General features: G+C 36.6%; 1 protein-coding gene across 6 annotated transcripts in view; it reads right to left on the bottom strand.

Moving 5' to 3' along the window:
* The window catches only part of HDX (highly divergent homeobox), a 280,813-nt gene that overhangs the window by 229,011 nt on the left and 26,971 nt on the right, over positions 1–24,831 (bottom strand). For all 6 annotated transcript variants that reach the window (XR_012026078.1, XR_012026077.1, XR_012026080.1 and 3 more), the window contains exons 2-3: positions 9,806–9,952; positions 2,960–4,072 (exon numbers count right to left, since the gene is read on the bottom strand). Coding sequence is in view for 2 of the 6 variants with exons in the window: in XM_072815335.1 (XP_072671436.1) it covers positions 2,960–4,072; positions 9,806–9,952 (1,260 nt within the window). In the remaining 4 variants the exon portion in view is untranslated. The remainder of the gene's footprint in view (positions 1–2,959; positions 4,073–9,805; positions 9,953–24,831) is intronic.

The raw sequence follows: 24,831 nt of genomic DNA, 5'->3' as shown, positions 1-24,831 counted from the left end.
TGAATGGATAAAGAAGATGTGGTTTATGTATACAATGGAATATTACTAAGCCATTAGAAACAACAAATATCCACCATTTGCTTCAACGTGGATGGAACTGGAGGGTATTATGCTGAGTGAAGTAAGTCAGTCGGTGAAGGACAAACATTATATGTTCTCATTCATTTGGGGAATATAAATAATAATGAAAGAGAATATAAGGGAAGGGAGAAGAAATGTGTGGGAAATATCAGAAAGGGAGGCAGAACATAAAGACTTCTAACTCTGGGAAACGAACTAGGGGTGGTGGAAGGGGAGGAGGGCGGGTGGTGGGGGTGAATGGGTGACGGGCACTGTGGGAGGCTCTTGACGGGATGAGCACTGGGTGTTATTCTGTATGTTGGTTAATCGAATACCAATAGAGAATAAATTTATTATAAAAAATTTATAGAATAACTACCATGGATTTGAATGTTTCCATCCCAGTGGAATTCATATGTTCAAGCCTAATCCTCAGTGTGATGATGTTTTGTGGCTTGGCTTTTGAGAGGTGATTAGGTCATGAAAATGGAGCTGTCATGAATGGGATTATTTCCCTCATAATAATGAACCCAGAGAATTCCCTTGCCCCTTATGCCATATGAGGACATAGTAAGAGGCCAATCGTTTATGAATTAGGTAAGCAAAAAGGAAGCATCCCTTTACCAGATACCACAATTAGGTAAGCATAAAAGAAGAATCCCTTTATCAGATACCAAATCTGTCAGTACCTTGATCTTGGGCTTCCAGGCTTCCAGAACTGTGAGATTTAAACATTTGTTGTTTAATTCACCCAGTCTATAGTATGTTTGTTTTAGCAGCTCGAATGAACTAAGACATTTTTATGGACTACACTTCCTCAGGCTGCTTTGATTTCCCTCAAATCTCAACTAAATAAAAGAAAGGTGGGGCAAAGTGATGCCCCAAGGATTCTCTGCGAACACCTTTTGCCATACTGTCTAAGGTCAAGTTAGAGAACATCCAGTACAATATAAATAAGTACACAGCTTATGTTAAAGTTGATGGCTGATCTCCAGCCAGCACTACGGCTACTTCTTCTTCAACTACCCTGTGATAATTGTGGACTCTGCAATATGATATTTTATTTGAAATTGAATGTAAAGGAGACCTGGACTAGCAGAGCTTCATTAACTTTCCAACTAAAACATAAAAAGTGTAAGAAAGTTTATGTTCCAAGTAATGCGCAAGTAGCCTTACACTGATTGTGATGTAATCATGGCATAGCTTTCCTGGGAAATAGATATTATTAACCACATTATACAAATAAAGAAACTGTTACACAAAGAATCTGTGGCACTTGCCTGAGGTCACCCAAGTAGAAAGTGGCAGAACCTAGATTTGAATCCAAGTCTACTGGGCTCTAAGTCAATGCCCTTCATTGTTATGTCAGACTGCCTTTCTTTAAAGAGATTACTATTTTTTTAAAGATTGTATTTATTTATTCATGAAAGAAAGAGAGAGAGAGAGAGAGAGAGGAAAGAGGCAGATACATAGGCAGAGGGAGAAGCAGGCTCCATGCAGGAAGCCTGATGTGGGGCTCCATCCCAGGACTCTGGCATCACGCCCTGAGCCAAAGGCAGACACTCAACCACTGAGCCACCCAGGCATCCCATAAAGAGATTACTATTCAGAAAAGTTGCTAAGTTGTATTTCTTTTAAGGGGTTCTTTTAAATAAAACAAATTTAATCCCTTTAAAAGTTCTGTCAGGAAAAAATAGAGACTATAAAAAAGCATAGGTTAAATTATTTTTAATGGAGTGGTTGGTTTATGAAAAAAATAAAAATTAAACTGTACGTCCAGACTTCCAGATAATTCTAACACAGTTGAAATCATTAGGCTGTATGATAAAGTAGAAAAAATACACATGATATATTTCTTAGTTGGAATACTGGTTCTGTCATGTACTTACTGGCTATGTGATCCTGGACAAGTTATTGAAATATATATAAAATATCTATATGTCCAGAAGATTATATGAGATCAGGTATATAAAGTGACTGATGATGCCTAGTATGTGAAAGTCCCTCAACAGATGGTAATTGTTATTGTCATTACAGTTATTAAGAACAACACTAAAGGGTTTAAAAAATACAAAAGAGAAGGTGAATTAAAGCTGGTTTGGAAAAAAAAAAGCTGGTTTGGTGGAGAATCTTAATAGTATGATTCAATGTTGCTTTAAGCATGCTTTAGGAAATAACAAACACAGGAAAATGAGTAGATTCTCAGTAATAAATGAATATTAATGATGATACCCTGTTACTGCTTCTCATATTGAAACATGGAGCTATAAACTGGAGTTAAGAGAAATTGGTTCCTTACATTGGTTGAAAATAGCCAAAGGATCTTAAGTCCAGATTAAACTTAAATACTGTGGCTGAAAAATTCAAAGGGTCTAGCCAGTAGCAAAGAAAAATAGCAAACACCCATATCCTGCTATTCAAATTCTCAGAAACATATTTTTCAGAGAAAACTATGGTCTTAGATGTTCTGAGGTGGGCTTGCACCTCACTGTTGAGATTATCTGAAGCATACATAAACAACTGAATATGTGAAATAGTGAAGAAATAATACCTATTTTTTGCACAGGCTTAAAGTTACTTTAAATTTTACTCTGAACAACTCTTCCTATAAATATTTTTAAAACTCGATCAATCTTCCATTTGATGTTTTAACAGGGCATTTATTTTTAGATAAAGCAATTGGCTGAGCTATTGTATTCTCTGACTTCTTTACCATTATCTCTTGGGGAAATGACTGACTTACCTTGCCAAACTACCACTTTGAAGCAAAAAAAAAATCTCAAATTACTTCAAAATATGAGTTAAGTGAGCCAAGTCTCATGTTTAACTGGATATCAAGTGCAGCTTTTTATTCCAAAGAAAACTTTTTAAAAACTTATAGAATAAATGTATACATTACCTGGTAATTGTTTTGGTTTTGTGATAACCTCAGCTGGTTTGATGAAGCAAAATGCGATGAAAAATTACTCCGTGATGGATTTGTATTACTGTACATTGTAGTAGCTACTGTATGTAATGAGGTCCGTGGTGTCAAATGGTAGTCTCTGTTTTGATACAGTACATTGTCTGAAAAATCTCTAATATTTACCATTTGGGAATTTGGCATATTTCTTCCTGGTCCAGGCAATGCAGTACTTTGGTTCTCTGCTCCATGGGATCTACCACTTTCATAAAATCTTGAGTAGCTTGGTATCTGTGCTCCCATCAATGCCAACTCTTCCTCTTTGGCATATTCATCATCAGCATCTCCAGTCTCCATTGCAATGGACAAACAAGTTCCTTCTGCTGAACTATGCTTCTGTGGGGCATTTCCTCCTAGAATTCTCTGGGGGTAGTCACTAACAGCCAATGAAAATACTTCGCGGATTTCCAAGTTTTGTGTTCTACAGTAAGGGTCTCTAATAGGTGGCTTTTGTCCACATAAGTTATGTGAAGCTAGACCTGTGTGTTCGGGCTTATATGACCTTTGAATTCCAACTGGTTCAATTTTGCAAGGTCGGTGGCATTCAGATGGCTTTTGAGGTACCATCATCTCAGAGGCTTGCATTGAAGAGCTTCCATAGTTTTTCTTGGTGTGGCTGTATACTGAGTTTCCAGCATTTAGCACACTTGTCTGTCTTGATAAGATAATTGTTTTTTCACCTAAGAGCAGAGAGGCATTTTTACAGTGTGCTACTTGTCTTTGAACAGGAATGTGCAACTGAAACTCAGTATCATTTTTACTGGCTGTTTTCTGAACAGGAATTTTATGTGCTTCTGTAAGTTGTGTATCTGAAAGTTTGGTTGTCACTTGCCTACTTGATGAACTTGCCGGACTGTATGTACCAGTTACAATGACATCATTATTGGCAGATGTCCAAGAAGACTGTTGGCTTGAGGGTCTAGTGATGTTAACTACATTTCTGACTGTAATGTCTGGAGCTGTCAAAGAGGTACCAGCAAGTGTTCCTGTTGTTGCTCCTGATTCAGAATTCTTACTACTCATTTTTCTTCTCTTATTGCCAACCCACGTCTGTAAGGATAAAAAATGACAATATAAAAATGTTCTTAACAAAAACAATAAGAAAAAACACTTCCAATGTGATAAACTGTACTCTCATTTGTCATAGGAATAAGTCCTATACAAATTTAAAACAAAAAAGATATAATAAAAGAAAAAGTAACTAAAGTATAAGATTAAAAAATAAAAATAAATAAAGTATAAGGTCAGACAAGAGCTTACTCTTAACAAATATCTAGGAACTTTGATAACAGAATTGTATTATTGCTTCTTTCCTCAAAATCCATTCAATTAATCTGTAGCAAGAATCCTAAAAATGTTTATATCCCTTGACCTAGTAAATCCGTTTCTAGGAATTTATCCTAAAAATAATCATAGATATATACAAAGTTTATATGCAATTAAGTTCGTCATATATTTATTTATAATAGTGAAAAATTGGAAGCATACTAAAAGTAGGATGCTTACCAAGATTGGAAAATGCTCAGAGTATTATTAAATAACTATATACTTGTAATCTTCAGGTTTGACAACTTCTGTTCTACAAATATATCATAACTTGGTTAATTTATTTATCGCTAGATACTAATGGGTTATTTTAGAAGTATTCACTATTATAAATGATACTGAAATACATGTCACTGTATGTGCATCTTTGTGCTACTGGTCCATTAGAATGCTATCCTAGAAGGGAAAGTGTTGGGCATTTTGATACTTTCAAAGTACCCTCCGATGTATGAGTTCTGGTTTCCCTACACCCTCAACAACATTTTGCGTTATCTTTTTGTAGTCTTTAGTAGCCTAGGATTAAATATAAGGTATATAATCACTGTTTTCATTGGAATTTCTATGGTTACTATATTACTTTAATAAACTGTCTATCCATTAACTTTACTCATTTTTACATTGGAGTATTTATCTTTTTAAATTGATATATAAAACAATTTTTTACTAGAGATAGCAACACTTCATCACAAGTTACAAATACTTCTCCCAGTTTGTCATTAATTTATGGTAGTTATTTCCTTCTTTATAGTTCTCTCTACCTACCAAATTTTATATAGTAAATGTGTATTACTTTTATAAACAGAAAAATCATTATTAATAAAATAATAAAATAGGTTGGCATTTAGGTTTAATTTAAAAATATGTACTTTTATATAAGTAATTTGTTTTAACAATCACAGTGATATTACACTGAATCATAATTATGCAATAAGAAATATGCTCTAAGAAATACATTCCATAATGTGATCAGTAAACTTTGTAACTATTTCAAAATGCGTACCATATTTATAAACTACCAAAACACATTAATCTATTATATTTTTTTAAAAAAATAAAATAAGTGAAAATATTAAATGAACTAAACTACCACAAACATGGTGCAGGGTGTATTTGTTAACTTTTATGTGACGTGTTTTTGAAGACCACAAAAATTACTCAGTTTTTGATGCTTACACCATTAATGTTGCTGTAATTCTACAAATAAAAGCTAACATATATTGAATCCCCATTATGTGTTTATATATATTAGCTTATTTGATTATTCTTCCTAATTGTATAAATGAAAAAAAATGGGGTTCAGAAGTATTAAGTAGCATATAGAAGGATAACGTGTCAGCAGGTGTTGGAGCAAGGATTCAAAATCAATTTTACTTGACCTCAAAGCAAAATCTCCTTCCACTAATGCAAGAAACTCCTGAAATGGTCATCTTTATTGGCCATTTTACTTTTATAATTAGTATTTCTCTAACAAGGAAAATATTCTAGAGATATAGATGCTCTATTTTGCTTCACATGAGGCTGTGGGAATTTTAAACTCATTCTAATTTAGTTTTATTAAACAGCAGAGGTGAGAATTACAAGCAGAGGAACAAAGAAATAAAATGTCAAAGGAGAATGAGGCAGAGTAGAAAAAGTGAAAGGTTTTAAAGTATATACTCGAAATATTTTTGGATAAATATAATTTCAAGGTATGATTTAAAAAGGTGAATTTTACAAATATTCAAAATAAGTTACTCTCTTATGGTTTTTCAAGTTTGAAAAACATGCATAGGAAGTATAATGTGTTTGTTCATAATTTTTTAAAATGTACAATCATTACACTCAGAAACTTTCAGTGGGATGGCATAGTGAATTTGTAAAATTTTAACTCAAGGACTACTAAATCTGGAAGGTAGCTCTGGGCAATATTTCTAAGAAAACAAATAAACGTCCTCTAATATAACTACCTTAATGCAGGAAGTTTAAGAGTGATCTTAGTGAATAGTTTTACATAAAATATTAAATAAGCCATAAATTTGCAATCTAAATATAGAAATATACATATATAGAAATGCTTAGTATATATAGTATATGGTATGCATAATATATATACATATAGACATATATAGAAATATACAGTATATACAATGTGTATATTTCTATATATATGTATATTTCTAAATATAGTAATTTATGTAGTTTTTATTTTTTAAATAATAAATTTATTTTTTATTGGTGTTCAATTTGCCAACATACAGAATAACACCCAGTGCTCATCCCGTCAAGTGCCCCCCTCAGTGCCCGTCACCCATTCTCCCCCACTCCCCGCCCTCCTCCCCTTCCACCACCCCTAGTTCATTTTCCAGAGTTAAGAGTCTTTATGTTCTATCTCCCTTTCTGATATTTCCTACCCATTTTTAGATATTTATATTACATACTCATCAAAAAGTAAAACGCAGTAGCGTATCACATGCATATGAAGCTCAGCTATCTAACAATTTCATTTGTCTAGAACAGACAATATAGATATCACAAGATACATGTACTTTACTAAAGCACAATCGTCCACCTTAAAACACACTTCCTCTTATTTTATACATTATTTCACCAAATCTGGTATTCTAATCTATAACAAATTAGAAATAACAAAATAAGTAGAGCATTGGTGATAGAGATTGCAATTGGAGGCAACTTGATAGCACCGAAATGGAATGTCCATGATATTTTGCTCATTAAAAAGGGGAAGTAAAAAAAAGGAGAAGTAAGGAAAACATAAGAGAATTAATGTGAGAAATAATTAGTTTGTTGTTCTTTAGTGAAGGAGAAAATAAATCCATATAGCTAACCATGTTATGAGAGTTATTATTTTATAGCATAGTACAGTAATTCATTTAATAATGCAACTGAGTCAAAAAGTAAAGGTTGAATTCAATATTTTCCACTGAAGTTAAAGTGGGAAAGTGTATACTTAAGAAATATTTTTAAAATTCTGAAAATAAAGAAAATGTATTGCCTGAGCATTCCCAATAACCGAATTAAATTTTATTTAAATCATTCAGTTACACAATCCAAAAATAACGAGTGCCTACAGGATATAAATGATTCTCATTCCAAATGCCTCATTGGTGAGAGAAAAAAAATGGGTCAAACAAAATTGATATGATGAGAATTTGGGGTCTGTAGCTAACAAAGTAAAAAGAAAGAAAGAAAGAAAGAAAGAAAGAAAGAAAGAAAGAAAGAAAGGAAGGAAGGAAGGAAGGAAGGAAGGAAGGAAGGAAGGAAGGAAGGAAGGAAGGAAGAGAAAGAAAGACAGGCAGACATTAGGTCGCCAGTTAATAAAATCCTCTTTCATTTCTGTCTTTGAAATTCACTGTCTTCGTTGCTTCTTGGCCTTTTGGCTATGATCAAGTGAAATTCACTGTCTCTAAACCTGTTTTCCTTTTTCTATACTTCCTTCTTTGTTTCCCTGTTCCCTTACTCTGTTTTTACATGGTGTTTTAGCCTTTTAAGTTCATTTTACATTACATTGAGATCAGGTCCTTAGTGCCATGGGATTTGAGTTCTGAGGAAAAACACAATAAACACTGTATTAAAAATAATAAAGGTATCTTTCAAGTAGAACATATAGACCTACTAAAATACTGAAGGCAGAAGAGGTTATTGAATGATGTCTATAAACAACTCCCTTCTCAGACAGGAAAACAACCAAAATTGTGTTGGAATTTAGATTAGGAAGACTGAAATTCTGTACAATTTACATTCTTTTAGAACAGAGAGAATGAATCTGTTTTACACAATTCCTTAAAACTTAAATAACATCTTCCTTGTAAGCTTACAATCTAGGAGTTTATTCCTTTTATTCCCATTGTTTTAGATTTCATACCATTTGGAGCATAAATTGGAGCATAAATATAAATCTTTGTATTTCAGTATTCTCAGTATTCTCACTATTCAAGTACAATCAAGCAAGTTATTGAGGGGAAATTGCAATAACAAATTGGAAATATAAAAGGTCACATAGTCCACAAAGCAGCTTTCTGAGAAGGCTTTTCACTTTAAAGTAATGATAAAATAAAAGGAAATAAAGAAGAAAAACAGTACTTCAAAAAACTGAGTTTGTAGTTATAAAATACAATCTCATCAATCTGAAATATTATATATTTAATTTTTCTAAGGAAATTAAACACTTTTCTCTGAGATTTACTAAAGGAAAATAGGGACTTGAATTTACTAAAAGATCAACATTTGACCTAAAACATACTTTCTCTTATTTTATGCACAATTTTACGAAATCTGGTACCAAAAAAAGAACCCATTAAATACTCAAGGGTTCACAGTAAAAAAGAAAATCGAGTTGTAAATTCAAATAGGGAATTTATAGCTATAAATGGAAGATACTCCTAGTTCTTACATTAATCTGAATATAATGGTTGATTTCAGAAATTAAAAAAAAAAACAGATATCCTGTGATATTTCCCCCCTAGAACTGGAGTCATAATTCCCTGTTCAAAGGTGAATATATCTTTTATTTTTTTTTAATCTTTTAATTTTTAAGAAACTTTCCAAACAATTCTTCTTATCAAGAGTTTTTTTTTTTTTTATATTTAGGGTCCTTTGAAAGTTCCTCCAAAAGAAACATAAACCTAAAAACAGATGTCCCTTCTCTTTGACAAATTAGCCTAATGAATGACAAGAATGGGAAAGTCACCAATCTTTGAATCCATAAGTTTTCAAGTGAGAAGTATTTGCATCATGTTCAGACAAACATAAAACATGGTGTTCAGACAGACCTGTGCACTTAATAATACCAGGAACTAGTTCTATTAGATTTATCTCTTGTCTCCTCTCTATCTATCATCTTCCCATTGCCTTTCACAAAAGTTTAGTGGCTCTGATTTTTACAGATGAATACTTATGGTCATAATAAAGGAAAATTTCCTCCCGTGGGATTTCTTGTTCCTTACTCATTAGCTAAACCATTAAAACACATGCATTTTACTTAGAAAAGAGGAGTGGGAATTCATTTTAAAAAGGCCAGGTTTTCCTAAAAAAAATACTGAAAATGTCTGGTTAAAAAAATTCAAATATACCAAGAAAATATGCTAGGTACATAATAGTCTCTTGGTAAATGATGTTTTACTAATATCATTTTGGAGGGTTATATGAAGATCAATCCTGGATTTAAAGAAGGCACAGGATAAGGAACTAATCTTAAAAGTATTCAGTAGTTCAAAGGACTGGAATTTTTTAAAACTATGTTTATGATGTGAAAGTTTTGGTGTTTTCAAGGTATTTACAGAAACACATACTAAATTATTAGCTCCATTTATTATTTTTTAAAGTAGTATTTTTATACCAGGGAAACGAAACTGTTTATAAAGTTAGTGACTTCATACTCTTGATGATTTTTTTCATATTAAACAATTATCACTTATAATAAAAAGCCATAAATTCAAGAATTATGACCTCAATACTTACCCTGACTACACTGAAGTCCAGCTTAGTCTCCTGTGCACACTGTAATATGAGCTGAAAGCAATTTTTACTTTGATTTGTCATTCCATTTTCATAATAACGCTGTAAAATCCTTTGTTGTTCTACAGTAAATACAGAACGTAGATTCATCTAAAAATAAAAGAAAGATACTCTGAGAGTTGGAATAAAAATTGGGTATATGCAGAATTTCATGCTCCCACTTTTTGATACAGTTACAATGCTTCAAAGCTGAAAGGTTTATTTAATTGAACTAAATCCCAGTAGTGGGCAATAATTTGTGTGCTAAAGGGAGACAGGTTCTAACTGAAAATTATATATAATGCAAAAAGTTATTAAATTTGTTCAGAAGAAGTAACAATGTTAAGGACAAAGAGAAAGAGAGAGAGAGAGAGAGAGAGAGAGAGAGGAAAACCCGATCTGGCTAGTGTCACTACACGGGAAATAAAGATTCTTTCACTGAAATAAATATTTTTGGCCAGTAAAGCCAGAGATCGTGGTAGCCATACATTCATGATAGGTTATCAACAGGACACTCACTATTTTTCATCAAACAAGGCATCTGGAATATGTCTTACAGCTAGAAATTGTGGTCTGAAATAAAGGGGTGCTTTTATTTTTCCTTTCTTGGATAAAGGGGTTATTTTTATATATTAAGACAAAAATTATCTTAAAAAGCTTAAAAATAAACAGGAACTATTAGTGACTCAAAATATCTTTGCTTTAGCCAATACTAACCAAAATAATTGTATATAAATCAAAATTCAAAATCATGTGCATTTTCCTAAAGTAAACCATGTACTTTTAATCACTCAATGGGAGGACCGCCTGGGTGGCTCAGTGGTTGAGCACCTGCCTTCGGCTTAGGTCGTGATTCCAGGGTCCTGGGATTGAGTCCCACATCTTCCTCTGCCTATATCTCTGCCTCTCTTTGTGTGTCTCTCATGAATAAATAAATAAAATATTTTTAAAGTTATTTAAATAAAAAAAAGTTATTTAAATTTACCTCAAAATGTACTAATCTAATACTCCTTGCAATGTGCCACTCACTCAGCATATGACAGCCCATAGGAATAAAATGACCTGTGTACTACACTTAGCTCCACTGCAGACTACTGTGTAAGTCACTTAATTTCTATGAGCCTCTATTTCTTAGTTTGTAAAATACTAGAACACATGACATGTTCTACCTACCAGTCTGGGTTTTTACAAATAATTTAGGATATGTGAACTCATTTTCTTAAATTATAAAGCATGCTATAGTTGTAACATTTATAAGTATGACTAGGCCCTTCACTTTATCATTTTCAGATATGGGATATCTCAGGGTACTCTCAGCTTTAAGATTCAGTGTTTTTAGTGAAGATCCTGAGCCACTGAAAGGATTATGCTCAGTGTGTTCTATTCAAACAAGCAAAGCAATAAGTAAAATGTTATAAATTTATTGCTTCAGGAATACTTGAAAAATGAAGCTTCTAAGAATGACTTCTTAGCAGTACCACAGAGCTTAGATCATATTTTCACATGGGAACATTTCAGACAAATTTCTACATAACATTTTTCTTATACATCTGATGTCATACATAAAACCAGCTTTAATAATGCCCTAATAATGTCTTAACTGGTTGAATCATTTGAAAAGTACTAAACAGTTTTACTCATAAGTACTCACTCTTGGAAAGCTGATTCTAAAAATGGATTGAGTCCATAAAATCATCACTAAGTCAAATATAACACATTCTTTCCAATATTAGAAACTTTAATTTTAAGTAAACCACTGATTTTTTTTAGTTTACAAAGAGATGCACCTAGATTAATAAAACATTTTGAAAGTCTTTAACTTAACCAATATGTCTCTATTAGCATTGTTATTTTATCTATTATTATTAACTTTTAAATTTATATATAGTTAATTTCACTCTTTTTGGTATACTGTTTAATGAGTTAAGACAAACATACATAGTAATGAAACCACCACCACAACCAAGATACAAAACAAATCTATTACTCCAAAAAAATTCCCTTATGCTGCTCCTTGATAATTAAATCCTCAGGTTACCCCAGCCCTGGGCAACAACTAATCTGGTTCTATAATTTTGACTTTTGAAGAATGCTATATAAATGGAATAATAGAGTATATACATATTCCTCTTAGACGAACATCTTTCACTTACCTCCACTACACTTAGCTAGCTCCACTGCAGACTACTGTGTAGTAGTATAATGTATCTGAGATTTATCTGTGTTGTCTGTATTAATAGTTTTCTCCTTTCTATTTCACAGTAGTAGCCCATTGCAAAGAATGTACCAAAGTTTACCCATTCATCCATTGGAGAACATCTGGAATTTTCAAGTCCTTGGCTATCGTGAATAGAGTTGATAAAAAAAAAAAATTGTGTGCAGGTATCTGCAAATGTCTTTTCATTTCTCTGGAGTAAATATCTAGGTGTGGGATTCCGTTATGGTAAGTGTATGTATAACTTTATAAGAAACTACTACACAAGTCTCAAAAGTGACTAAAAATTTGCTTTCTCAGCAATATTGTACGAAAGTTTCAGTTTTTTTTTCATGTTCTCACCAGCATTTTGGGATTTCAGGAAGGGCTATGTCATAGTGCTGCAGTTTGCGACAAGTTTCTCCCACCCCCTCACCCAGAGTGCCATCATAGGCCACTGTGACGTGAAAGCCATCACCAGGCTTATTGCCATCTTCCTGGAACTGCATCACCTGGAGAGTCCTACGGATCTGTCTCAGAGCAGCAACAGTGAGGATAATGGCCCCAGGGACCCAGAGCTAATGCCCACAGAGCCCCTGGTCTTTGGTTCTGGTAGCGCCTTAGTGGACTTGATGGACCACTGGCAAGTCTTCCTTCAGTGCCTGGCTGTGTCCCTGGCAGCCCCAGGGTGGAATCCTCAGCCATTCCTGCTGCTTGCTTCTGCCCTCTGAGCAAAACCACAGGCTGGACCATTTCTGCTGGCTCTGAGCCATCCAGGGAGGGCACACGCCTCAGAGCTGTCTCCTCCTGGCATCAGATGGCCAGCTCCAGCCTGGCCAGTGTGGGTGGGGTGTGAGGGTACATGTACCCCACTGCCACCAGCTATGTGAGGATCAGGTCTCTGAAAGGATAGAGATGCCTAGGCTCCCCAAGGTGGGAAGGTAAGTTTGCCAGCACCACCTCTCCCAGCAGTTCAACTCCCCAGTGAGCACAAGGCCAGCAGCTGGGTTAGGCCCTGAGGATGCCAGGGGGGCTGCCCAAGCTGGTATGTGTTCTCCCTGGGAATTCCGATTTGCCCTGCCCCAGGTGCTGCAGCCCTTCACTGGCTCAACGTCCTCAGCGGTTAGAGTGAGGTGCTGGCCCAGGGTCTGTGGGGCCCACTGGATGTGTGTGCTGCAGCCACTCCAAAGGCCTCCCCAGCCCACGGAGAGCCCTTGTCCAGCTGGGAGGACAGCTGGGCTTTCACAGGGTGGGGGGAAGCCTGTGCACGGCCTGGGCCTGGGTGACTCCTTTAGGGACCCAGGCAGGAACTGATGCCCTGGGCAGTGAGGGCGCCACTGAGCGGGCCCGGGGGAGCTGGGAACATCACATGAGAAGGAGACCTGGCCCTTTCTTGGAGAAGGTCACCAACAGCTCTCGTTTGAGGACACAGTCATATACACATACCAAAGGTAGGTTTGTAAGTGGTAAAATCCGGAAGCCTTCTTTTTCTAAAATAAAGTATGAAATGCCATTAAAATAAAGCACAGCTCTATCTCACAATGCAGAGATCATGACCTGAGCTGAAATCAAGAGTTGGACATTTAACCAACTGAGCCACCCAGGCACCCCAATGATCAGATATTTTTTTCAGATATTTTTTAAAATTAAATACAACTACACTATGATCCAGCAGTTTCAATATTTACCCAGAGAATACAAAAATACTAATTCAAATGGATACATACACCCTAATGTTTCTAGCAGCATTATCTACAATAGCCAAATTGTGGAAACAGCCCAAGTGTCCATCAACCAATAAATGCATAAATAATGAGTGGTATATATATTCAATGGAATATTAGCCATAAGAAAAAAAGGTATCTTGCCATTTGCAATGAGATGAATGGAGTTTGAGAGTATTATGTTAAGCAAAATAAGTCTATCAGAAAAACACAAATACCATATGATTTCACTAATATGTGGAATTTAAGAAACCAAACAAATGAACAAAAAAAGGGGGGGGGCAAACAAAAAAACTCTAGAGAACAAACTGATGTAGTTACCCAAGGAGAGGTGGGTTAGTGGATGGGTAAAATAGGTGATAGGCATAAAGGAGTTATACTTGATGAGTACCAGGTATTGTATGGAAGTACTGAATCACTAAATTGTACACATGAAATTAATATTATACTGCATGTTAACTAGAATTCAAATAAAAACTAAAAAATAAAAAAGACATAAAAACTAGCCATTCTAAAAGGTTTAAAATTGTATGTTATTATTGTGGATTTAATATGTATCTCCCTACTGAGTAATGACATTAAACATTTTCTTTCTTTCTATTTATTTATTTATTTATTTATTTATTTATTTTAATTGGAGTTCAATTTGCCAACATAAAGCATAACACCCAATGCTCCTCCCATCACGTGCCCCCTTCAATGCCCGTCACCCCCAACCCCCGCTCCCCTCCCTTTCGACCACCCCTTGTTCGTTTCCCAGAGTTAGGAGTCTCTCATGTTTTCTCTCCCTTTCTGATATTTCCCACTCATTTTTTCTCCTTTCCCCATTATTCCCTTTCACTATTTTTTATATTGCCCAAATGAATGAGACCATATAATGTTTGTCCTTATCCGATTCACTTATTTCACTCACCAAAATACCCTCCAGTTCCATCCACGTCAATGCAAATGGTGGGTATATCTCATTTCTAATGGCTGAGTAATATTCCATTAAATACATAGACCACATCATCTTTATCACCTCATCTTTCGATGAACCCCAAGGCTCCTTTCACAGTTTGACTATTGTGGACATTGCTGCTATAAAAATCAGGGTGCAGGTGTCCCGGCGTTTCATTGCATCTGTATCTTTGGGGTAAATCCCCAACAGTGCAATTGCTGGATCGTAAGGCAGATCTATTTTTAACTCTTTGAGGAACCTCCAGTTTTCCAGAGTGGCTGCACCAGTTCACATTCCCACCAACAGTGTAAGAGGGTTCCCCTTTCTCCCCATCCTCTCCAACATTTGTGGTTTCCTGCCTTGTTAATTTTCCCCATTCTCACTGGCTTTAGGTGGTATCTCATTGTGGTTTCGATTTGTATTTCCCTGATGGCAAGTGACGCGGAGCATTTTCTCTTGTGCTTGTTGGTCATGTTTATGTCTTCCTCTGTGAGATTTCTGTTCATGTCTTTTCCCATTTCATGATTGGATTGTTTGTTTCTTTGGTGTTGAGTTGAATAAGTTCTTTATAGATCTTGGAAACTAGTCCTTTACCTGATACGTCATTTGCAAATATCTTCTCCCATTCTGGAGGTTGTCTTTCAGTTTTGTTGACTGTTTCTTTTGCTGTGCAAAAGCTTCTTATCTTGATGAAGTCCCAATAGTTCATTTTTGCTTTTGTTTCTTTTGCCTTCGTGGATGTATCTTGCAAGAAGTTACTGTGGCCAAGTTCAAAAAGGGTGTTGCCGGTGTTCTCTGCTAGGATTTTGATGGAATCTTGTCTCACATTTAGATCTTTCATCCATTTTGAGTTTATCCTTGTGTATGGTGTAAGAGAATGGTCCAGTTTCATTCTTCTGCATGTGGATGTCCAATTTTCCCAGCACCATTTATTGAAGAGACTGTCTTTTTCCCAGTGGATAGTCTTTCCTGCTTTGCAGAATATTAGTTGACCATAAAGTTCAGGGTCCACTTCTGGGTTCTCTATTCTGTTCCACTGATCTATGTGTCTGTTTTTATGCCAGTAACACAGTGTCTTTTTTACCACAGCTTTGTAGTACAACCTGAAATCTGGCATTTTGATGCCCCCTGCTATGGTTTTCTTTTTTAATATTCCCCTGGCTATTCAGGGTCTTTTCTGATTCCACACAAATCTTAAGATAATGTGTTCCAACTCTCTGAAGAAAGTCCATAGTATTTTGATAGGGATTGCATTAAACGTGTATATTGCCCTGGGTAACATTGACATTTTTACAATACTAATTCTTCCAATCCATGAGCATGGAATATTTTGCCGTCTCTTTGGGTCTTCCTCAATTTCTTTCAGAAGTGTTCTATAGTTTTTAGGGTATAGATCCTTTACCTCTATGGTTAGGTTTATTCCTAGGTATCTTATGCTTTTGGGTGCAATTGTAAATGGGATTGACTCCTTAATTTCTCTTTCTTCAGTCTCATTGTTAGTGTATAGCAATGCCACTGTCTTCTGGGCATTGATTTTGTATCCTGCCACGCTACCAAATTGCTGTATGAGTTCTAGCAATCTTGGGGTGGAGGCTTTTGGGTTTTCTATGTAGAGTATCATGTCATCAGCGAAGAGGGAGAGTTTGACTTCTTTTTTGCCAATTTCAATGCCTTTTATTTCTTTTTGTTGCCTGATTGCTGAGGCTAGGACTTCCAGTACTATGTTGAATAGCAGTGGTGAGAGTGGACATCCCTGTCTTGTTCCTGATCTTAGGGGAAAGGCTCCCAGTGTTTCCCCATTGAGAATGATATTTGCTGTGGGCTTTTTGTAGATGGCTTTTAAGATGCTGAGGAATGTTCCCTCTATCCCTACACTCTGAAGTGTTTTGATCAGTAATGCTATATTTTGTCAAATGCTTTCTCTGCTTCTATTGAGAGGATCAAATGTTTCTTATTTTTTCTACATTAAGCATTTTCTAATATGCTTTTAAGCCATCTATATATCTACTTTGTAAAAGTGTACAAATATTTTTCAAGTTTTATATTGGATTTTATTTTTTTACTTTTTATTCATTTTTTAGGGATCATTTCATATTCCGGATACAAGTACTTTATCAGAAATATGACGATCTTCCTGTTAGTGGCTTGTCTGTTTTATTTTTTAAAGTAAAGCATATTTCAAAAACATAAAGTGTATTTCACAGAAAATTGTATTTAATTTTATTATGTCCAACTTCTCACTGTATTCTCTCTTACAGATTGTGCTTTTAGTGCTACATCTAAGAAATGTGTCTAGCACAAGTTCAAAGAAATATTTTCCTATGTTTCCTTCTAGTAGTTTTATAGTTTTCCATTTCACATTTACGGTTATGATCCTTTTTTTTTTTATGATAGTCACACAGAGAGAGAGAGAGGCAGAGGGAGAAGCAGGCTCCACGCACCGGGAGCCCGACGCGGGACTCGATCCCGGGTGTCCAGGATCGAGCCCTGGGCCAAAGGCAGGCACCAAACTGCTGCGCCACCCAGGGATCCCGGTTATGATCCATTTTGAGACAATCTGTGTCAAAGTATGAAGTACAGGTCAGTTTTGTGGGCTTTTTTTGCATATGGATATTTAATTTTTCTGGTCAGTTTTGTGGGCTTTTTTTGCATATGGATATTTAATTTTTCTAACAACATTAATTAAAAAAACTTTATATTGAATTGCTTTTTCATCTTTATAAAAAATCAACTGACAATATATGTATGGGTCTGTTCCTGGACACTCTTTTCTATTCCGTTGATCTATGTGTCCATTCTCTCATCCAAACCACCCTGTCTTAATTACTGTAGCTTTACAATGACTCTTTTTAAAATTTAAGTAAAGCTGACATATAATATTAGTTTCAGGTGTACAATGCAGTGGTTCAATGATTACATATATTCAAAATGCTCACCACAAGAAGCATAGTTATTGCGTGTTACCACACACTTATTACAATATTATTTACTATATTTCCTAAGCTGTACTTTTCATCCATGTAGATTATTTATTTTGTAACTGGAATTTTGTACCTTTTAATTCTCTTCATTTATTTTGCCAATCCTCCATCCCTCTCCCCTCTGGCAACCACTAGTTTGTTCTCTATATTTATGAGTATTTTCTCATTTTATTATTGCTGTTTGTTCATTTTTCTTGTTTTTTTTTTAGATTACACATATAAGTAAAATAAGGTATTTGCTTTTCTTAATCTAATGTATTCCACTTAGCATAGTACCTTCTAGGTCCATCCATGTTGTCACAAAGGGCAAGCTTTAATTATTTTTATGACTAATATTCCATTGTGTATATATACTACATCTTCTTTATTCATTCATCTATTGATGGACACTTGGGTTGATTCCATATCTAGCCACAGCAATCAGACAAGAAAAATAAATAAAAGACATTCATAGTGGTAAAGAAGTTAAACAGCCACTATTTGCAGATTATAAGATACTATACATAGAAAACCCTGAAAAAATCCACCAAAAAACTACTATAAGTAATAAATGCATTCAGTAAACTTGAAGGATACAAAATTAATACCCATCAACCTATTGCATTTCTATATCCTAATAACAAAGAATCAGAAAGAGAAATTAAGAAAACAATTTCATTTACAATTGTCCAAAAAGAATAAGATACCTAGGAATAAACTTACCCAAGGAGGTTAAAGACCTATGTCTGGAAAACTATAAGACATGGATGAAAGAAACTGAATATGACACAAAAAATGGAATTCCATACTCACGGATTGGAAGAAATAATATTGCTAAAATGTCTATATTATCCAAAGCCATCTACAGATTCAGTGAAATCCCTATCAAAATACCAATACCATTTTTTCATAGAACTAGAACAAATAATACTAAAATTTGTATGGAACCACAAAAGACCCTGAATGTCCAAAGTAAACTTGAGAAAAAACAACAAAGATGGAGATATCACAGTTCCAGATTTCAAGGTTATACTACAAAGCTGTAGTCATCAAAACAGCACGGGACTAGCACGCTGACAGACACACAGATCAATGAAACAAAATAGTCCAACACCAGTCCAAATTCATACTGATATGGTCAACTAATCTATGACAAAGGAGGCAACAATACATTTTGGAGAAAAAGCAGTCTCTTCAACAAACGGTGCTGGGAAAATAGGACATGCGAAACTGGGCCACTTTCTTACACCATACACAAAAACAAATGCAAAATAAATTAAAAGGCCTAAATGTGAGATCTGAAACCATAAAAATTCTAAAAGAGAACACAGGCAGCAATTTCTCTGACATTGGCAGTAGTAATATTTTTCTTATAATAAACTGCTGGGATTACATCAAAATAAAAAGGTTTTGCACAATGAAAGAAACCATTAAATAAAACAAAAAGCCAAGTTACTAAATGGTAGAAGATATTTGCAAATGATATAACCAATAGGGGATCAATATCCAAAATATATAACTAACATAAACTCAAGACAAATAATTCAAATCAAGACCAATAAAACAAATAGTCCTCTAGTTACTTTTAAGATTTTTCTTTTTTCTCTGGATTTCAGTGATTAGAATATGAGATGCCATTTTCTTCAGCTTTTTTTGGGGGGGGATTTACTGAGCCTCTTACTATGTGGGTTTATACTTTTTATACTTTTTATCAAATTAAAACTTTTTTCAATGTTAATTTCAAAATAATTTTCATTTTCCCACCTTCTGAGACTCAAAAACTATGTATGTTACATTGAATAATATTGTCTTACAGTTCACTGTTGCTCCATTTTTTTCTGTATTTTTATATCTTTTTTTGAATAATTACTGGTATTATGTATTCAAGTTAACTAAGCTTTTATTCTTCTGCAGTTAATCTGCTGCCAAACCCATCCAGTGCATTTGTCATTTTATGTACTTTATTTTGTCTCTAGAATTTCAATTTGGATCTTTTAATAAATCTTCAATTTATTTCTTTATCATGCTTTTACTTTCCTTTACCTTCTTGAACATTGAGAATACAGTAATCCACAGCTGTTTTAAATACTTGGGGGGCCTCTTTGGGACATATTCATGTTACTTGGAAATTATCGGATCCTTTGAGTTTTAAATTTGTTAGGAAAATCCAGAATTGCCTATAGGTTAAAGCTAATTTTCCCATTACTGAGTCAATATCCTTCTGAGACCTTCTTAGATGCTTCATAAAATAGAAGATTTTCCAGTCTGGCTATTGGGAATATATAGAATTTTGAGTCCTGAACCATTCTAGTGGTTCTTTCCTTTTACTCGATAGTTTTGTTTTTGTTTTTGTTTTTGTTTTTGTTTTTGTTTTTGTTTTAAGACACGGGAGCTGAAAAGTATTTAGCTAAAGACTTGAGGGGTCCTTCTGTAAAACTTCATAGCTTTCTCAATGTGCAGTTTTCATCTCTCTGTGAGCTTTCTCCTCTCCAGTATTGTCTCTCAAATGCTAGTGACCCAATCCTTCCTGAACCCTGTCTCCTCAACTCAGAGATAATTCCAATCTGTTTTGCTTCCTTTTCTTTGATTGTGATCTGGATACTTTTTTGAGACAGTGATTGAGACATAGAGGATTCATCTTGTTTCCTTTCTCTCAATAATCATGGTTTTGTGGGGGATGCCTGTGGCTCAGTGGTTAACCATCTGCCTTCAGCTCAGAGTGTGATCCAGGGCTCTGGGGATCAAGTCCTGAATCTGACTCCCTGCAGGGAGCCTGCTTCTCCCTCTGCCTGTGTCTCTGCCTCTCTCTGTGTGTCTCTCATGAATAAATAAATAAAATCTTTTTTTTTCAAATAAATAAAATCTTTTAAAAAATCAATCATGGTTTTGTGCTGCCTTTTGCTAAATATCTGAAATCCAATGTTTCATATAGATTTTTCCTTTTTTGTTTGTATTTAGATACTTAACAGAGTAAATCCTGCTCCTGTAACTTCACCATGGCCATAAACAAAAGTTTAGGTGGTCTTTAGGAGTGGTAGAGTAGTAATAAGATGTTAAGAAACAGGAAACAGGGGAGCCCCTGTGGTGCAGCGGTTTAGCGCCGCGTGCAGCCTGGGGTGTGATCCTGGAGACCCGAGATCGAGTCCCACGTTGGTCTCCTTGAGTGGAGCCTGCTTCTACCTCTGCCTGTGCTTCTGCGTCTCTCTCAGTGTGTCTCTCATGAATAAATAAATAAAATCTTTTAAAAAAGGGATCCCTAGGTGGCGCAGCGGTTTAGCGCCTGTCTTTGGCCCAGGGCGCGATCCTGGAGACCCGGGATCGAACCCCACATCGGGCTCCCGGTGCATGGAGCCTGCTCCTCCCTCTGCCTGTGTCTCTGCCTCTCTCTCTCTCTCTCTCTGTGTGACTATCATAAATAAATAAAAAATTTAAAAAAAAAATCTTTTAAAAAAAGAATCGGGATCCCTGGGTGACTCAGTGGTTTGGCACCTGCCTTCAGCCCAGGGTGTGATCCTGGAGACCCAGGATCGAATCCTGCATTGGGCTCCCGGCATGGAGCCTACTTCCCCTCTGCCTATGTCTCTGCCTCTCTCTCTCTCTCTCTCTCTCTATCATTAATAAATAAATAAAATCTTTAAAAAAATAAAAAATAATAAAAAAGAATCAAGAAACATCTGTTTATACTCAGCTTTACTATTTACTAGTCTTATCACCTTAGCAGATATAGTTGACCTTTTGGACTCAATTTCTTCATCTGGAAAATAGGGCTACAAAACCTTTCTTATTCTTCTTAACATAATTAGTTATCTTCATTAAAATACATGGCAAACTATAATGTGCCATGTAAATGCTATTTTTTGTTAATACTTAACATTTTCTCTAATACTCCTCCCCATAAAAGTTAGGGATTTCTTGTCTCTTGCTGCTTTGAGGATCTTCTCTTTATCTTTGGAATTTGCAAGCTTCACAATTAAATGTCGAGGTATTGAACGGTTTTTACTGATTTTGGGGGGGATCTCTCTATTTCCTGGATCTGAATGCCTGTTTCCCTTCCCAGATTAGGAAAGTTTTCAGCTAGAATTTGTTCAAATACATATTCTGGCCCTCTGGCCCTTTTGGCACCCTCGGGAACCCCAATTAAACTTAAGTTTTTCTTCCTCAGGCTGTCGTTTATTTCCCTTTATCTATCTTCATGGTCTTTTAATTGTTTGTCTCTTTTTTCCTCAGTTTCCCTCTTTGCTATCAACTTGTCTTCTATGTCACTCACTCGTTCTTCCACCTCGTTAACCCTCGTCGTTAGGACTTCTAGTTTGGATTGCATCTCATTCAATTGATTTTTAATTTCTGCCTGATTAGCTCTAAATTCTGCAGTCATGAAGTCTCTTGAGTCCTTTATGCTTTTTTCTAGAGCCACCAGTAGCTGTATAATAGTGCTTCTGAATTGGCTTTCTGACATTGAATTGTAATCCAGATTTTGTAACTCTGTGGGAGAGAGGACTGTTTCTGATTCTTTCTTTTGAAGTGAGGTTTTCCTTCTAATCATTTTGCTCAGTGCAGAGTGGCCAAAAGCAAGTTGTATTGGGAAAAGGAGAAAAAGAGAGGAGAGAAAGAAGGAAAGAAAAGAGAAAGAGAAAAAAAAGGAAGAAAAAAACGAAAAAAAAGAAGAAAAAGAGAAAGAAAAAGAAAGAAAGGAGAAAAAAGGGGGATGGGGGAAGGAAACAAATCAAAAAGCAAAACAAAACAAAACAAACAATAAAAAGAACCACGGGGGAGTATCTTCTGATTCTGTGTACTTTAAGTCCCTTGGCTTCTCCTGGAAGTTGTCAGTCAGTCTAGCTGGTCTTCTGGGGGAGGGGCCTGTTGTGCTGATTTTCAGGTGTTAGCAGTTGGGGGAGCTGCTGTGCCCCTGCCTGGTGCAGGGTTCAGTGGGGGTTGTTTACCCCATGAGGCCCCAGGAGCAACAGCCCCAGTGGCGGGGCCAGCTCTGGAAACCTGGATTCAGCTCCGGCAGGAACTCCGGAGGTCTCCGTCTGCAGGGCCTGGAGGCTCCGGGGCGGGGCCACTGATCTGCTCAGCTCGGGGCAGGAGGGTCCTTGCTGTCCTGGGCGGAGGGCCCTGCCTGTCCCGGGGGGAGGCCGGATCCTGGGCTGTATCCCGGCGCCCTGTGCTCCGGGGCCTGCGCTGTTGGATTCGCGCTCCCGGCCGCGCAACCCCCTCCACGGAGCCGCCGCCGGAGCCCCCCCCCCCGGCCGAGCTGCTCCTGGAACCTCGCAGCCCCCTCGGAACCGAGCCTCTTCCTCTGCCCGAGCCCCTCCGAGCTGCTCCGGTCCCGCCGGGTCCAGCCGTGCGCGCGCTGCAGCCCTTAGGGAGCTCGGCGCACTCTCCTGGGTGCGCAGTTGCTCTGTTACTGTCCCAGGGAACCCGAGGGCATCCTCGCCCTTCTGGGTCCTGCTCCAACTCCCTGCGAGCCCCTTTCCGCCCGGGAAGGTTGGTGCAGCTCCTGCTCCTCCGGGACGGGGCTCTCCTGTCCTGGGGACACTCGCCCCGGCCTCAGCCTGGCTCCTCGCGGGGCCCCTCCCCCTTGGATGCCTTTGTTTCTTTATTTCTTTTTTCCCGTCTTCCTACCTTGATAGAAGCGCAAACTCTTCTCACTGTAGCATTCCAGGTGTTCTCTCTTTAATTCTCAGGCCGAATTCGTAGATTTTCAGGATAATTTGAAGGTTTTCTAGGTAATTTGGTGGAGACAGGTGATTTGGAGACCCTACTCTTCCGCCATCTTGCCCCTCCTCCTGAATAATCTTCTTAATGTATTGTTGGATCCTATTGGCTAGTATCTTGTTGAGAATTTTTGCATCCATGTTCATCAGGGATATTGGTCTATAATTCTCCTTTTTGGTGGGGTTTTTGTCTGCTTTTGGAATTAAGGTGATGCTGGCCTCATAGAACGAGTTCGGAAGTAATCCATCTCTTTCTATCATTCCAAACAGCTTTAGTAGAATAGGTACAGTTTCTTCTTCAAACGTTTGATACAATTCCCTGGGAAGCCATCTGGCCCTGGACTCTTGTGTCTTGGGAGGTTTTTGATGACTGCTTCAATTTCCTCCCTGGTTATTGGCCTGTTCAGGTTTTCTAGTTCTTCCTGTTCCAGTTTTCGTAGTTTGTGGTTTTCGAGAAATACGTCCATTTCTTCTAGATTGCCTAATTTATTGGCGTATAGCTGCTCATATGTTTTTAAAATCGTTTGTATTTCCTTGGTGTTGGTAGTGATCTCTCCTTTCTCATTCATGATTTTATTAATTTGAGTCTTTTCTCTCTTCTTTTTAATAAGGCTGACTAATGGTTTATCTACCTTAGTTCTTTCAAAGAACCAACTCCTGGTTCTGTTGATCTGTTCTACAGTTCTTCTGGTCTCTATTTCATTGAGTTCTGCTCGAATATTTATTAACTCTCTTCTTCTGCTGGGTGTAGCATCTATTTGCGGTTTTTTCTCTAGCTCCTTTAGGTGCAAGGTTAGCTATTGTATTTGAGTTCTTTCCAGTTTTTAGATGGATGCTTGTATTGTGATGTATTTCCCTCTCATGACTGCTTTTGCTGTAACTAAAAGACAACCTACAGAATGGGAGAAGATATTTGCAAATGATCTGTCAGATAAAGGGCTAGTATCTAAGATCTATAAAGAACTTACTAAACTCAACAGCAAAGAAACAAACAATCCAATCCTGAAATGGGCAAAAGACACGAACAGAAATCTCACAGAGGAAGACATACACATGGCCAACAAGCACAAGAGAAAATGTTCCGCATCACTTGCCATCAGGGAAATACAAATCAAAACCACAATGAGATACCACCTCATACCAGTGAGAATGGGGAAAATTAACAAGGCAGGAAACCACAAATGTTGGAGAGGATGGGGAGAAAGGGGAACCCTCTTACAGTGTTGGTGGGAATGTAAACTGGTGCAACCACTCTGGAAAACTGTGTGGAGGTTCCTCAAACAGTTAAAAATAGATCTGCCCTACGACCCAGGAATTGCACTGCTGGGGACTTACCCCAAAGATACAGATGCAGTGAAACACCGGGACACCTGCACCCCAATGTTTATAGCAGCAATGTCCACAATAGCCAAACTGTGGAAGGAGCCTTGGGGTCCATAGAAAGATGAATGGATA

The sequence above is a fragment of the Canis lupus genome, chromosome X (assembly GCF_048164855.1).
Source record: "Canis lupus baileyi chromosome X, mCanLup2.hap1, whole genome shotgun sequence".
Lineage (NCBI taxonomy): Eukaryota > Metazoa > Chordata > Mammalia > Carnivora > Canidae > Canis > Canis lupus.
The sequence above is the reverse complement of the archived record's forward strand: the minus strand, read 5'-3'. Positions and strand labels throughout refer to the sequence as shown.